The sequence below is a fragment of the Sus scrofa genome, chromosome 10 (assembly GCF_054392235.1).
Source record: "Sus scrofa isolate SSC_HxYL_T2T_F1_AM1 chromosome 10, Sscrofa_HxYL_maternal_Yorkshire_Landrace_v2.0, whole genome shotgun sequence".
In the NCBI taxonomy this organism is placed as follows: domain Eukaryota; kingdom Metazoa; phylum Chordata; class Mammalia; order Artiodactyla; family Suidae; genus Sus; species Sus scrofa.
The window spans coordinates 65,120,673-65,133,896 of record NC_139392.1 but is presented as its reverse complement, the minus strand read 5'-3'; the positions used below and the strand labels follow the sequence as shown (position 1 = coordinate 65,133,896).

The 13,224-nt window shown below is 46.8% G+C and overlaps 2 protein-coding genes across 8 annotated transcripts in view; one reads left to right on the top strand and one right to left on the bottom strand.

The window, feature by feature from the left end:
• MOB3B (MOB kinase activator 3B) overlaps nucleotides 1-1,861 on the bottom strand; it is a 333,368-nt gene extending 331,507 nt beyond the window's left edge. For 5 of the 7 annotated variants that reach the window (XR_014817775.1, XR_014817776.1, XM_084979886.1 and 2 more), the window contains exon 1: nucleotides 1,649-1,861. The gene's annotated coding sequence lies outside the window, so the exon portion shown is untranslated. Of the gene's footprint in view, nucleotides 1-21 lie in introns of all 7 variants that reach the window. The other 2 variants (XM_084979887.1, XM_013980202.3) reach the window with 1 other exon arrangement.
• LOC146399470 (uncharacterized) lies at nucleotides 1,247-5,067 on the top strand. The gene is made up of 3 exons (XM_084979893.1): nucleotides 1,247-2,119; nucleotides 4,162-4,796; nucleotides 4,870-5,067. Exon 1 carries the CDS (start codon nucleotides 1,305-1,307, stop codon nucleotides 1,983-1,985), a length of 681 nt encoding a protein of 226 aa, XP_084836019.1. The 5' UTR covers nucleotides 1,247-1,304; the 3' UTR covers nucleotides 1,986-2,119; nucleotides 4,162-4,796; nucleotides 4,870-5,067.
• Nucleotides 5,068-13,224: the final 8,157 nt, after the last annotated feature.

Here is a 13,224-nt window from a genome sequence, read left to right as displayed (position 1 = left end):
ACGTGTAAGCATCCAACTTACTAGGAAAGGCTGAGAAACCGGGCCACTTGCACTCTCAGGGGCACACTCACAGCGGAACTCGGGGGCAGTTCCAAAACACCAATTGGCAGGAACTTGGAAAGATGAACACCGCTCTAGAGGCGCTGGCGCTGTGTCCTCCGGTTGTGCATGTGCATTCTCTAAATGCTGAGAGGGGACCAGGGATTTAAACATGGAGCCCTACACAAACTCAGAATTCCAGGTTCATTCTGGAGAGAGCCACCTCACTCCCATTTCTAGGCAAAGTCTCGAGGTTTCCTAGGTTATTTCCGTTTCCATTCTGTTGAAGGCGACTCCCCTGACCTTCGGCCCTTGGAAACTCGCGGGCCTCAGAGCCTTAGAGCTGTGTGCCTACCAGACGTGTCTCAATCCTGTCCCACCGCCTGGCAGCTGCCCAGCCACACGCCTTTAGGTGGAGATTGGAATCCACTGGAACCCACCAAAGGTCTCCCCGGATTGGGGTAGAACGCAGCGGCACCCCTCCCGACCTGCGCTCTTAGAGCGCGGTGCGCTCGGGATAAGATCTGAGAAATGCGCCCCGGGCCACAAGCAGCCGAGGAGGCGGAGAAGGAACAACTTTCCCTCCGCCCTTTAACCACAAGGCCCGGGTGGGGCGGCCCCGCTGGGGTCGGGCTCCTCTCCTTCCCCAGGCGGTTCCTGGGCTCTAGCTGGGCGGGTGGCGGGCGTGGGGAGCTGGGGAGGAGAACGAGAGGGGCTTCCTTCTCTCCCTAGCCCGGCCAGATGTTTGAAAGGCAAACAATAGGGGAAACGAGGAGAAACAAAAGGCCATTCGCCACGATCTCAATCGGCTCTGTCGCGTGGTCCCTGCGGGGAAAACGTCCGGGAGGGGTCGGGAAGGTGGGTGAAGGGGGATCTTGAGGAGTTTGGGGTCTCTGGTCACTCGCCTGGCGCCGGGGGTCGGCCCTTTACCCTTCGAGAAGGGTCCAAAGGCAGGAGGAGCGATCAAAGTAAAGTTGAAGGGTTTTCGGTGCAGGGAAAAGGAGGGGCTTGGATTCCAGATGTTTGACAGTTGTTGGCCCAGGGATTCAGCAGGATTTGTACGTCCTTTACACACCCTGTGCCTCTGCGAAGCGTCCACAGTCCCCGAACTGGCCGAGTTCCCCTTCTCAGCCCCAAGCCGAGCCTCCTCCTTCAGTATCAAGACGCCCTAAACATTGCCCCCCTGCCCAGGCGCACTTTTGTAAAACTTTGTCTTCCCGCCTCCCACAGCACAGCACGCACCCTGCAGTCATCTGCGATGCGGGATGGGTTGGCGGACACACTCGAACCCCGAAGGAAGATGGACTTTATTGATAGACCTTTTAAAATCAAGGCCCAGGAGCCCAGGGTGGAGACTGGACTCTAGTTCCTACCCGGGAAGAGAGCGGGAGGAGCCGGCCAGAAGTCAGGACGCGGGTAGGGGTCTGACGCGGATTCCAGCCCCGGAAGCCCGCGGAGGGCGGGCGGGGAAACGGGGTCTGCTGCCTCCCGCCCTCCTGTTGCACCCGCCCCCAGGTGCGCCCCATACCTCCACCCTCCAGGGCGCGACCGGGCGCGAGAGGCTACCGGCTGCGCCACCTCCCCTCGCTGGGAGCGGGTTCTCACTCACCGTGGGGTTTTACCTTCAGCCCCGAGGCCCTGTCGGCTCCTCGCGCCGAGCCAGCTGCAGGCGGAGCAAGAGGAAGAGGGTGAGCTCCAGGCAGGAGTGGCGACGCTCGCGGATCTGGCTGGGGACTCTGGAGCCAAGGCGCCCGTTCTCAGTAAGCGCGCGGGCGTGCGAGCGCGGGGCTCCAGCTGCAGCCGCGGCGGCTCCAAAGCAGCCCCCACGGGCACCCGGCGCGCGGTTATCGTGCGGAGATGCGAATGGGGACCCCTGGCGGCCGCCCGCGGAATGGCAGCTCCGTCGGGAAAGGACTACAGGTCTCCTTTGGTTATCTTACCTCTGAAAAGAGGTGAGGAATGGACAGTCTGAGCTGGGCTCCCAGCCTTGCGGAAAAGACAGTGACCCTTTGACTGAGAAGAGGAAGAAGATATCAGATCAGAAAGGGTGCTCTCTGGGTCCACAATGGCCACACCCAAGGTACCTAGAGGGGGAAATCGCTTACCTTCTTCAAGATTTTCTAACTTGATGAAAAATGCTAGAGGAGAGCCTTAATCATCGGAAAATACCTTCAGATTCTAGCGAATTTTCTAGAACAATCTGGGATTAATGGAATGAGCGTGGACTTTGAAGCCCAGCCCACAGCCTTCTACTTTCTATTTGAGTGATCTTGGGTCTATGACCTCTAAACCTTAGTATGCTCTGTAAATTGGGGAGAGCAGTATCTACGTTGCAGGGGCTGTAAAGTGTCAACTAAACATAGGAAATTTTATTTATTTATTTATTTATTTATTTATTTACAGGGCCACACTTGCCTATATGGAGGTTCCCAGGCTAGGGGTTGAATCAGAGCCACAGCCACAGCAACACGGATCTGAGCTGCATCTGCAACCTATCTACACTTCAGCGTGCAACAGTGTCGGATCCTTAACCCACTAAGCAAGGCCAGGAATCAAACCCACATCCTCATGGCCACTAGTCAGCTTCTTAACCTGCTGAGCCACAGTGGGAACTCCCATAGAAAGTATTTTTAATGCATAGTAAGAGTCATTAAATATAAGCTTCCTGAGGAAAAGAACGTCTTGCACACCTTTTTAGTTCCCATATGATAGTGTCTTAATGCATTTTGATTGAGAAATACCATATTATGAAAGTTTAAAAGTACTGTATGTAGTACTATAGCACTATATATAAAAGTACTATATTTTACAATTTTTTTTTTTTTTTTTTGTCTTTTCTAGGGCCTCTCCTGTGGTATATGGAGGTTACCAGGCTAGTGGTTGAATCGGAGCTGTAGCCGCCGGCTTACATCACAGCCGCAGCAATGCTGGATCCGAGCTGCATCTGTGACCTATACCACAGCTCACAGCAACGCCAGATCCCTAACCCACTGAGCGAGGCCAGGGATCGAACTCTCAACCTCATGGTTCCTAGTCGGATTCGTTAACCACTGAGCCATGATGGGAACTCCTATATTTTACAATTCTTACTACACACTTTAAGGAGGTATGGAAATATGATAAGTAGAAACTAGAATACATAGAGAAAACATCCCTCTCCCAAGAGTGGTTTCTACAGCTACTGAGAACCTCTAAAACCACACACATCCTTTGCAACGCCAACTGAATTCTGATATTGCAAGAAATACTTAATAGTCATGGTCATTTAATTCTGTGTCACTAGGGCAATGCAAATATATTGAAGATTGTGACTCTAAAACTCAAACATGAGAAGAAAAAATGGTCAAATACAAAAACCCAGTCACTAAGCAATGTTTCTATTCATTGTGGAGTAGTGCAGTCTCATTTCCAAACCACCTCAAACCCCATTCACTGCTTTAAAGCTCCTTTTGTCCTTGGGCTTCATGGCAATCAGAGGACTCTTCATCATTCAGAACAATTAGGGTGGAAATGTCCCTTAATTACTCCCCTTTCCTCTTAATAGTCCTTCTCTCTCACACACTAGTGCCTAATTGGAAGAGGCTGTTGCCTGCCCAAGAATTCTCATTACATGATGTTTCTTGTTCCTTCAAGAAGAGAGGAAAGGAGTTCACGTCGTGGCTCAGTGGTTAGCGAATCCGACTAGGAACCTTGAGGTTGCAGGTTCAATTCCTGGCCTTGCTCAGTGGGTTAAGGATCTGGTGTTGCCGTGAGCTATGGTGTAGGTCGCAGATGCGGCTCGGATCCTGCATTGCTGCGGCTCTGGTGTAGGCTGGCAGCTACAGCTCCGATTCGACCCCTAGCCTGGGAACCTCCATATGCCGCAGGAGCGGCCCAAGAAATGGCAAAAAGACAAAAAAAAAAAAAAAAAAAAAAAAAAAAAGGGGAGAGAGGAAAATTAAGGCTTTCTGTCTCAGAAACTAAAGAATGTTGGGATCCAACTTCTGCCCTGGGAGATAGGGTTCAAGCTCGAGGGCACAGATGCAAAGGGCATACACAGGGCAAAAAAGGGCAGGATTCTAATCAATAAGCATTAATGGACCAGTTTCTGCCTCTGTCCTTGTGTTTCCGCTTTGCCTGTAGGGAGAAGAGAACTTTCATCCCACGTCCATCGGCTTAGCACTCCTTCACTGCAGAGAAATGGTAAACTGGGGGGTTGGGAGAAAGCCTTCATTATTTCCTCCATAAATTTCACCAGTGAGTGGGGTCAGTAGGACAGATCATGTTCCATTTCTCACCCACGCCCCCAATTCAGCTTCCCTGCCTATGACCGGGTGGTTGGAAGAAGAAGGCTCAACCTTCAGAATCTGTACTGAAGGGCCAGCATTTTATTTTATTTTATTTTTTGTCTTTTTAGGGCCATACCCGGGGCATATGGCGGTGCCCAGGCTAGGGGTCAAATGTGAGCCACAGCCACAGCAACACCAGATCCGAGGCACGTCTGTGACCTACACCACAACTCATGGCAATGCCGGATCCTTAACCCACTGAGCAAGGCCAGGGATCGACCCTGTGTCCTCATGTACTAGTTGGGTTCGTTAACCACTGAGCCACGGCAGCATCTCCAGGGCCAGCATTTTAAATTCAAGCCTTGTTTGGTCCTCCTATTTCTTAGTCTATCCAGGCTACTGAAACAAAATACCATAGACCGTGCAGCTTATAAATAGAAATTACTTCTCAGGAGTTCCCACTGTGGCACAATGGGTTAAGAATCCATTGTGGATTCTTAACCCATTGTGAGATTAAGAATCCACAATGGATTCTTAACCTCACAAACACACACCTCCACAGTGACCCATTCTGAGGTCACTGTGGAGGTGTGTGTTTGATCCTCTGCCTGTGGCAATGATTTAAAGGATCCTGCGGGTTGCTGCAGCTGTGGATTGGATTCAATCCCTGACCTGGAAACTTCAATATGCCATAGGTGTGACCATTTAAAAAAGAAAAGAGAAAAGGAAAGGAAAAGAAAAGAAAAAGAAAGAAAAGAAATTACCTCTCACAGTTCTAGAGGCTGGAAGTTTCAAGATCAGGGCACTAGCATTCCCACTGCAGCTCAGCAGGTTAAGGACCTGACACAGTCTCCTCTGGAGGATTTGGGTTCAATCCCTGCTCGCCTTGCTCAATGGGTTAAGGATCTGGTGTTGCTGCAAGCTGTGGTGTAATTTACAGACGCAGCTTGGATCTGGTGTTGCTGTGGCTGTGGCATAGGCCTCAGCTGTAGCTCTGATTTGACCCGTAGCCTGGGAAACTCCATATATGCTGCAGGTGTGGCCGGCTGTAAAAAGAGGGAAAAAAAAGAAATCCGGGCACTGGCACATTCAGAGTTTGATAAGGGCATCTTTTTTCTGTGTCCTCCCAGAAAGGGGCAAGGAAGCTTTCTCAGGCCTTCCTTATAAGGGCACTAATCCCATTCATAAGAGCTCCACCCTCGTGCTCTAATTACCTCCCAAAGGCCCCACCTCCCAGTTTCATCACCTTGAAGGATAGAATTCAACATATGAATATTGGGGGAGGGGGATATAAACTTTCAGTCTATAGCATCTTGGGCTGTATCTCTTCTCCAATCCAGAAGATTTTTCAGAGCCCTGTACTGTACAGCAAACTGGCCCCATCACAAATTCAACTAGATGTTGTTTCCTATTGGCTATTATTCCTTTTGTGTGTGGATCTTTGCTTGTTGGGAAAGTAATCTGAAGGGAAAGAATGAGGGAGGGGAGGTTTCAGATACCAAATTTCCTGCACACTGAACCGACACTCTCTGGGACACTTGCTGGCAGTGCTGCCCTTCCCCATCTCAGGGGAGGGCCACTCCAACCCTTCAGCTGCTTAAGGCCCTTGTGGAATCATCTTTGACTTTTCTTTTTTTTTTTTTTTTTTTTTTTTTTTCTTTGTCTTTTTAGGGCCACATCTGAGGCATGTGGAAGTTCCCAGGCTAGGGATCAAATCAGACCTACGGCTGCCTGCCTGCACCACAGCCACAGCAACACCGGATCCTTAACCCACTGAGCGAGGCCAGGGATTGAACCTGCGTCTTCATGGATCCTAGTCGGGTTTGTTAATTAATGGCTGAGCCACGAAGGAAACTCCCACACTGCCCTCTTTGACTCCCACAAATGCCAGGTAAGCTCCTGCCTCTATACTTGCTGTGCCTTCTGTGAGGAACACTCTTCACTCAGATACTTCATGACTTACCACCTCACTTCGCTCACCTCTTGCTCAAAAGTCACCAGAGGCCTCCCCTTTCAAGTCTATTTAAAATTACAATCAGGGAGTTCCTGTCGTGGCACAGCGGAAGCAAATCTGACTAGGAGCCATGAGGTTGCGGGTTCGATCCCTGGCCTCGCTCAGTGGGTTAAGGATCTGGCGTTGCTGTGGCTGTGGTGTAGGCCAGCAGCTATAGCTCTGATTCGACCCCTAGGCTGGGAACTTCCATATGCCACGGGTGTGGCCCTAAAAAGACAAAAAGAGAAAAATAAATAAATAAAATAAAAAATAAAATTACAATCAACTCCAACCCCCAATACTTCATCCCACATTTCCTGCTCTAGTTTTCACCATAGAATTTTTTTTTCTTTGTCTTTTTAAGGCCAAACCTTTGGCATATGGAAATTCCTAAGCTAGAGGTTGAATAGGAGCTATAGCTGTCAGCCACAGCCACAGCCACAGCAATGAGAGATCTGAGCTGCCTCTGCATCTCATGGCAATGCCAGACCCTTAACCCACTGAGCAAAGCCAGGTATCAAACCCAAGTCCTCATGGATACTAGTTGGGTTCGTTACTGCTGAGCTACAACGGGAACTCCAAGTTTTCTCCATAGAATTTATTGCCATGTGATATGTGATGTATATACCGCCTGTATTAGTGTTCTGTGTCTACTGCCTGCATTCTCTTCTATGACTGCTGTAACAAATTACCACAAACTTAGTGGCCTTTTTATCTTACAGTCCTGGAAGTTAGAAGTCCAACATAGGGAGTTCCTGTCGTGGCTCAGTGGTTAACGAATCTGACTAGGAACCATGAGGTTGCAGGTTCAATCCCTGGCCTTGCTCAGTGGGTTAAGGATCCAGCGTTGCTGTAAGCTGTGGGGTGGGTCGCAGACATGGCTCGGATCCAGAGTTGCTGTGGCTGTGGTGTAGGCCGGCAGCTACAGCTCCGATTCAATCCCTAGCTGAGAACCTCCAAAAGCCACAGGAGTGGCCCTAGAAAAGGCAAAAAGACACACACACACACACACACACACACACACACACACACACACACACACACACAAGAAGTCCAACATAGGTCTCATTGGGCCATAATGAAGGAGTCAGCAGGACTGCATTCTTTTTTAAAATATATAGGGGAAAGTCAGTTTCCTTGTTTTTACTAGCTGTTTGAGGCCACCTACATTCCTTTGCTCATGGGCTCCCTTCTCCATCTTTAAAACCAGCAAGGGTCCATCAAATCCTTCTCATATGACATCCCTCTGGTCTTTCTGCTCCCCTCTTCTACTTATGGGGGATTACACTGAATCCATCCAGATAATCCAGGATTATCTCCCTATAATTAAATTCAGTTGGTCAGTACAAGCACTATGGAAAACAGGATGGAGATACCTCAGAAAACTAAATATAGTGCTACTGTATGATCCAGCAATCCCACTCTTGGGCATATATCCAGACAAAACTTTCATTGAAAAACATACATGCACCCCCATGTTCATAGCAGCACTATTCACAATAGCCAAGACATGAAAACAACCTAAATGTCCAAGAACAGATGAATGGGTTAAGAAGATATGGTACATAAACACAATGAAATACTACTCAGCCATAAAAAGCCCAAAATAATGCCTTTTGCAGCAACGTGGATGGAACTAGAGACTCTCATACTAGGTGAAGTCAGAAAAAGACAAATATATGATATCATTTATATCTGGAATTTAATATATGGCACAAATGAACTTATGTACAGAAAAAAAAAAAAAAAACCACTCGTAGACATGGAGAACAGACTTTCGGTTGCCAAGGGGGAGGAGGAGGGAGTGGATGGACTGAGAGTTTGGGGTTGAATGCAAACTATTGCATTTGGAGTGGATAAGCAATGAGATCCTGCTGTACAGCACAGGGAACTACATCTAATCAGTTGTGATGGAACATGATGGAAAAAGAAGGTGTATGTATGTATAGCGGGGTCACTTTGCTGTACAGCAGAAATTGACAGAACATTGTAAATCAACTATAGTAAAAATTGTTTTAAAAATTTAGCTGATTACAAATGTTGATTCTATCTGCAACCTGGTTCCCGTTTGTACCATAACATAGTCACATGTTAGGGAGATGGGGATATGGCCATCTGTGGGAACAATTGTTCTGTCCACACACTGCCTTACTCTTTCCATCAGATATAAGCTCCCTGAGACAAGGATGGTTTTTGTTTGAGTTGATTGCTCTATCCCTAGACTAGCTCAATCAATCTATAGAAAATATATAGACATGTGCTATGACCACCCCATCCATATGTGGAAGCCCTAACCCTCAATGTGATAGTATCTGAAGGTGTAGCCTTTGGGAGGTAATTAGTGTTAGGTGAGCTGATGAGGGTGGGGCCCTCATTATGAGATTAGTGGCTTTATATGAAGAAAAAAGAAAAAAACAGGTTGCTATCTCTCTGCCACTTAAGGACAATGGTGAGTAGAGGACCATCTGCAAGACAAGAAGAGATACCTCACCAGGACTCCAATTAGCTGGTACTGTCATCTTTTTTTCTTTTTTAATGGCCATATCTCAGCACACTGTGGGTCCCCAGAGCCAGGAATTGAATCCAAGTCACAGCTACAGCCTAGGCTGCAGCTGCAGCAATGCGGAATCTGGGATCTTTTAACCCACTGTGCTGGTCTGGGGATCTCTCTCTCTTTTTTTTTTTGGTCTTTTTAGGGCTGCACCCTTGGCATATGGAGGTTCCCAGGCTAGGGGTCCCATAGGAGGTGTAGCCGCTTGCCTATGCCACAGCCATAGCAATGAGAGATCTGAGCCGCATCTATGACCTACGCCATAGCTCAGGGCAACGCTGGATCCTTAACCCACTGAGCAAGGCCAGGGATTGAACCAGCATCCTTGTGGACTAATCGGGTTCATTAACTGAGCCACAACAGAAACTCCTGGGCCAGGGATCTAACCAGAACCTCTGCAGCGACCCTAGCCACTGCAATCTGATGCTTAACTCACTGTGCCACAGTAGAAACTCCAGTGGCACTGTAATCTTTGACTTCTCAGTCTCCAGAACTGTGAAAAGTAAATGTCCATGTTTAAGCCACTCAGGAGTATGGCATTTTGTTATAATAGCCTAAATGGACTAATACAGCATTCAATAAATATATCTTGAAATAATTAATGAAAAGCCTTCACCATGGACATTGGAGATACTTAATATATATTAAGCAGCTATAGTATGCCAGGTACTTGCTAGGCATTTTGGAATATCTCGTTTAATTCTCACAAGATCCCTCTGTGGTACATATAGGTACAGAAACTGTAGACTAGAAAGTTGAAGAAACTTGCCCAAGGTCAGGCAGGTAAGTACATCGGGTAGGCAAGCTTTATTTGTTTATTTTTTTTCTTTTTCATTTTACAGCTCCACCTGCTGTATATGGAAGTTCCTGGGCTAGGGGTCGAATCAGAGCTGTAGCTGCAGGCCTATACCACAGCCACAGCAACACCAGATCTGAACTGCATCTGTAACCTGGACCATAGCTTATGGCAATGCCAGATCCTTAACCCACTGAGCAAGACCAAGGATCGAACCTGCCTCCTTATGGACACTCGGCTGGGTTCTTAACCCACTGAGCTACAATGGGAACTCCTCAGATAGGCAGGTTTTAGAGTGGGCAGTGTGACTGAAGCCCATGGCTGTGACCCTCACATTGCACTGCCACTATCACATGGGCAGTTCTAGATCTTGCCCTGAAGATGCTTATGATCTAGTAAAAATGACCCAAGAAACACAAATAGCAATAACAACAAAAAGACTGTGGGGGATAGTGAATGGGAGGTGAACATGTCTTGTGGAGCATAGAGACAGGCTAGATGAATTCTAGATGGAGCCGATTGTAGAGAGCTTCAGGGAGGATGTGGCATTTGAGCTGGGCTTAAGACGGTAGACGTTGTTGGAATCAGATAATAAAGTTGTTTCAGGGAGTTCCCGTTGTGGCTCAGTGGTTAACGAATCCGACTAGGAACCATGAGGTTGTGGGTTCAGTCCCTGCCCTTGCTCAGTGGGTTAAGGATCTGGCGTTGCCCTGAGCTGTGGTGTAGGTTGCAGACACGGCTCAGATCCCGCGTTGCTGTGGCTCTGGCCTAGGCCGGTGGCTAGGCTCCGATTTAATCCCTAGCCTGGGAACCTCCATATGCCGTGGGAGCAGCCCAAGAAATGACAAAAAGACCCCCCCCAAAAAAAAAGTTGTTTCAGATAGAGGGAACCACAGGAGTAAAGGTGCTGGAAGGGAGAAAAATGCCAGATGTGCTCTGGGAACCAAGATTTTAAACTAGTTGGTATGGGAGCTAGGCATGCAGTTAGATGATAAGGGCCGGGATCCCCAAAGCTAGGCTAGAGATCAAAAGAATTTAATGATTTTTGTTTACAGTTATTAATGGAGAAAAATTACCTAAAGGAGCTTCCAAAGTAGTGTCTGAAGCTGTAACTCAACAGGCAACAAATAGAAAAATGAACTTCTTGTTGAGTAAAACCTTTTCAGAGACGGCTACCTCTGTCTGCCACCTTATAAAATGGCAATCACAGACCTATAATTCTGGGTCCAGAGCACAGCCTCAAATATCTGAGACTGAAAAGTTTCTAAAAGAGGAAAAAAATGGATAATGGGAGGAGTTCCCTGGTGGTCTAATGGATAGGATGCAGGGTTTTCACCACTGTTCCTTGATCTGGGAACTGAGATCCCACATCAAGCTGCTGCAAGCCATGGCAAAAACAACAATAACAAAAATTTAGAATGAGAGCAACTAGCCATTCCTGACCTTTGGACAAGTATAGTTTTCACCATTTCCATTTCACAGATTAAGTAGCTAAGCCTGGATTAAGTGACTCACCCAAGATTACACAACTAGTAAATTTGGGACATTGCTTCAGGGTCTCATGACCGCTAGTGTTCTATGTGTCCTGACACATGAGTGGAAAAGTCCACAAGGCTGCATTTGTCCCAGCTGAAATTGCCTACTTTTAGGCTATTTCAGACCATCATCTCCAGGTGCCTGTGGGATACGTTTGAGGAATTTGGATGGGACCCACTCATGAATCTTACTTCCAAGCTCTTCTAGGGGAAAGAGAGAAGCCAGGATCCTTCAAAGGATAAATTATAGAGAGACAAGGTGCATGGGAATTAAGAGGATGGGTTTCAGAGTCTGAAAGATCCATATTAGCTGTGTCTAAGCCCTCTGAGTCAGCTCCTTCATTTTCTAGAAAAGATAAATAATGTAAGCAAACATGTGGACTCGGTGAAGGGTTGCATGTAACAGACTTAGCCCAGGGCCTGTCACTGTCAGTACGGACAGGTGAGTGCTCAAAAAACACTGCTTTCTTTTCTTTCCAGCGCCCAGTTCACACCACCCTCATGTAGCCCCGCCCCCATGAGGGTAAGAAATTCCAGCACCCAGCCTGGGTCACATTCCACACTGAATCCAGAAGATTCACGGTCCCTTAGGATGACATTTCCTGGAATGGGGAACAAAAAGAGAACATTTCTGGTTCGTTTGATACAGAATGAATAACATTCACATTCTTTGCCCAAGTCGGTGCAAATCATTTTTCACCATTCTCAGTTCGGGCTTTATACATTTCCTGTAAGAGGAAAGCCATGCTGGTCTTCAATGGTGTATGAGAAAAGCCCCAGAAAGATATTCTTGCCAAACCACTTCATTACAGCTTCCTCTGAGAGGGTACCAAAGGAGCAAAGGGATAGCGGAGTAGTGTTACCATAGCAACATCATAATAGTCAGATTGCAAAAGAGAAAAGGAGAAAGCTTGTTTGCCTAGTCATTGATGAACACAGACCCACAATCACGCCGCTCTGGAGAGCAGTGCTCAGCGTTCAAGGACCTGCTCCAGTGAGACTTGGTGTGAGGTAACATTTGGTGAAAATTCTAACCATTTTGGCTGAGTCTGATTATCCAGTGTCAGCTTACCAATAAATAGGAGACATTCTCAGAGTTCTTGCTTTCAAACCAGGCAGTCATAGTTTGCATATCTAAGTGTCTACAGAACAAATCAACAGCAAGGCACAATTCCCGCGTACTTCCTTTGATTTTGTTTGCAAAACCCTGATGGGTCACAAGGTTGGAGGGACTGTCTCAAAGCCTCATGGGATCGGTGATATTAGCATTTATGTTAACGAACTCTGGGTCCTAGAAATAAATGTGCATAGTTCTCCCTAAGCACTGAAATAATGGCGATTCAAACAAGAGTATGTATATATACTTCAAGCAATTTCCAACCATGACAAGAATCTATTATCTGTATAAAGACACTATATGTCTATAGTCATTCCCTCTGAAATCCACATTAGATCAATCCCATTTTACAGAAGTGGAGCTGAGACACAGAAAGGTCAGTCTGAGGACTGGGAAGAACCTATGATACTGTTCAAAGCTGTATCAGCGAAGTTGAAAAAAAAAGGTGCAGTTTGAAATCATAATGGACAAATCTTTTTTTTTTTTTTTTTTTGTCTTTTGTCTTTTTAGGGCAGCACCTGAGGCATATGGAGGTTCCCAGGCTAGGGATCTAATTGGAGCTTTAGCTGCCAGCCTACACCACAGCCACAGCAATGCCAGATCTGAGCTGCATCTGCGACCTACACCACAGCTCACAGCAACACCAGATCCTTAACCCACTGAGCGAAGCTAGAGATTGAACCCACAACCTCATGTTCTTAGTCGGATTTGTTTCCGTTGTGCCAAGACGAGAACTGCCATAATGGACAATTCTGTACAAATAGAGTGAATACACTTTCCTAAGTCATTTTATTTTATTCATTTTATAATTTTATTTTTATTTTTAATTGTAATCACCGTTTATTTCCTCTAAGTCATTTTTAAAATCAAATTTATTGAAATAAGACTGTGATCTTTCTTTCTGTTTTTAAAGTCTGTTTCTACT

What these genes read in the sequence shown, in the direction of transcription:
- LOC146399470 (XM_084979893.1), top strand. Translation starts at nt 1,305, where the DNA reads ATGGGTTGGCGGACACACTCGAACCCCGAAGGAAGATGGACTTTATTG.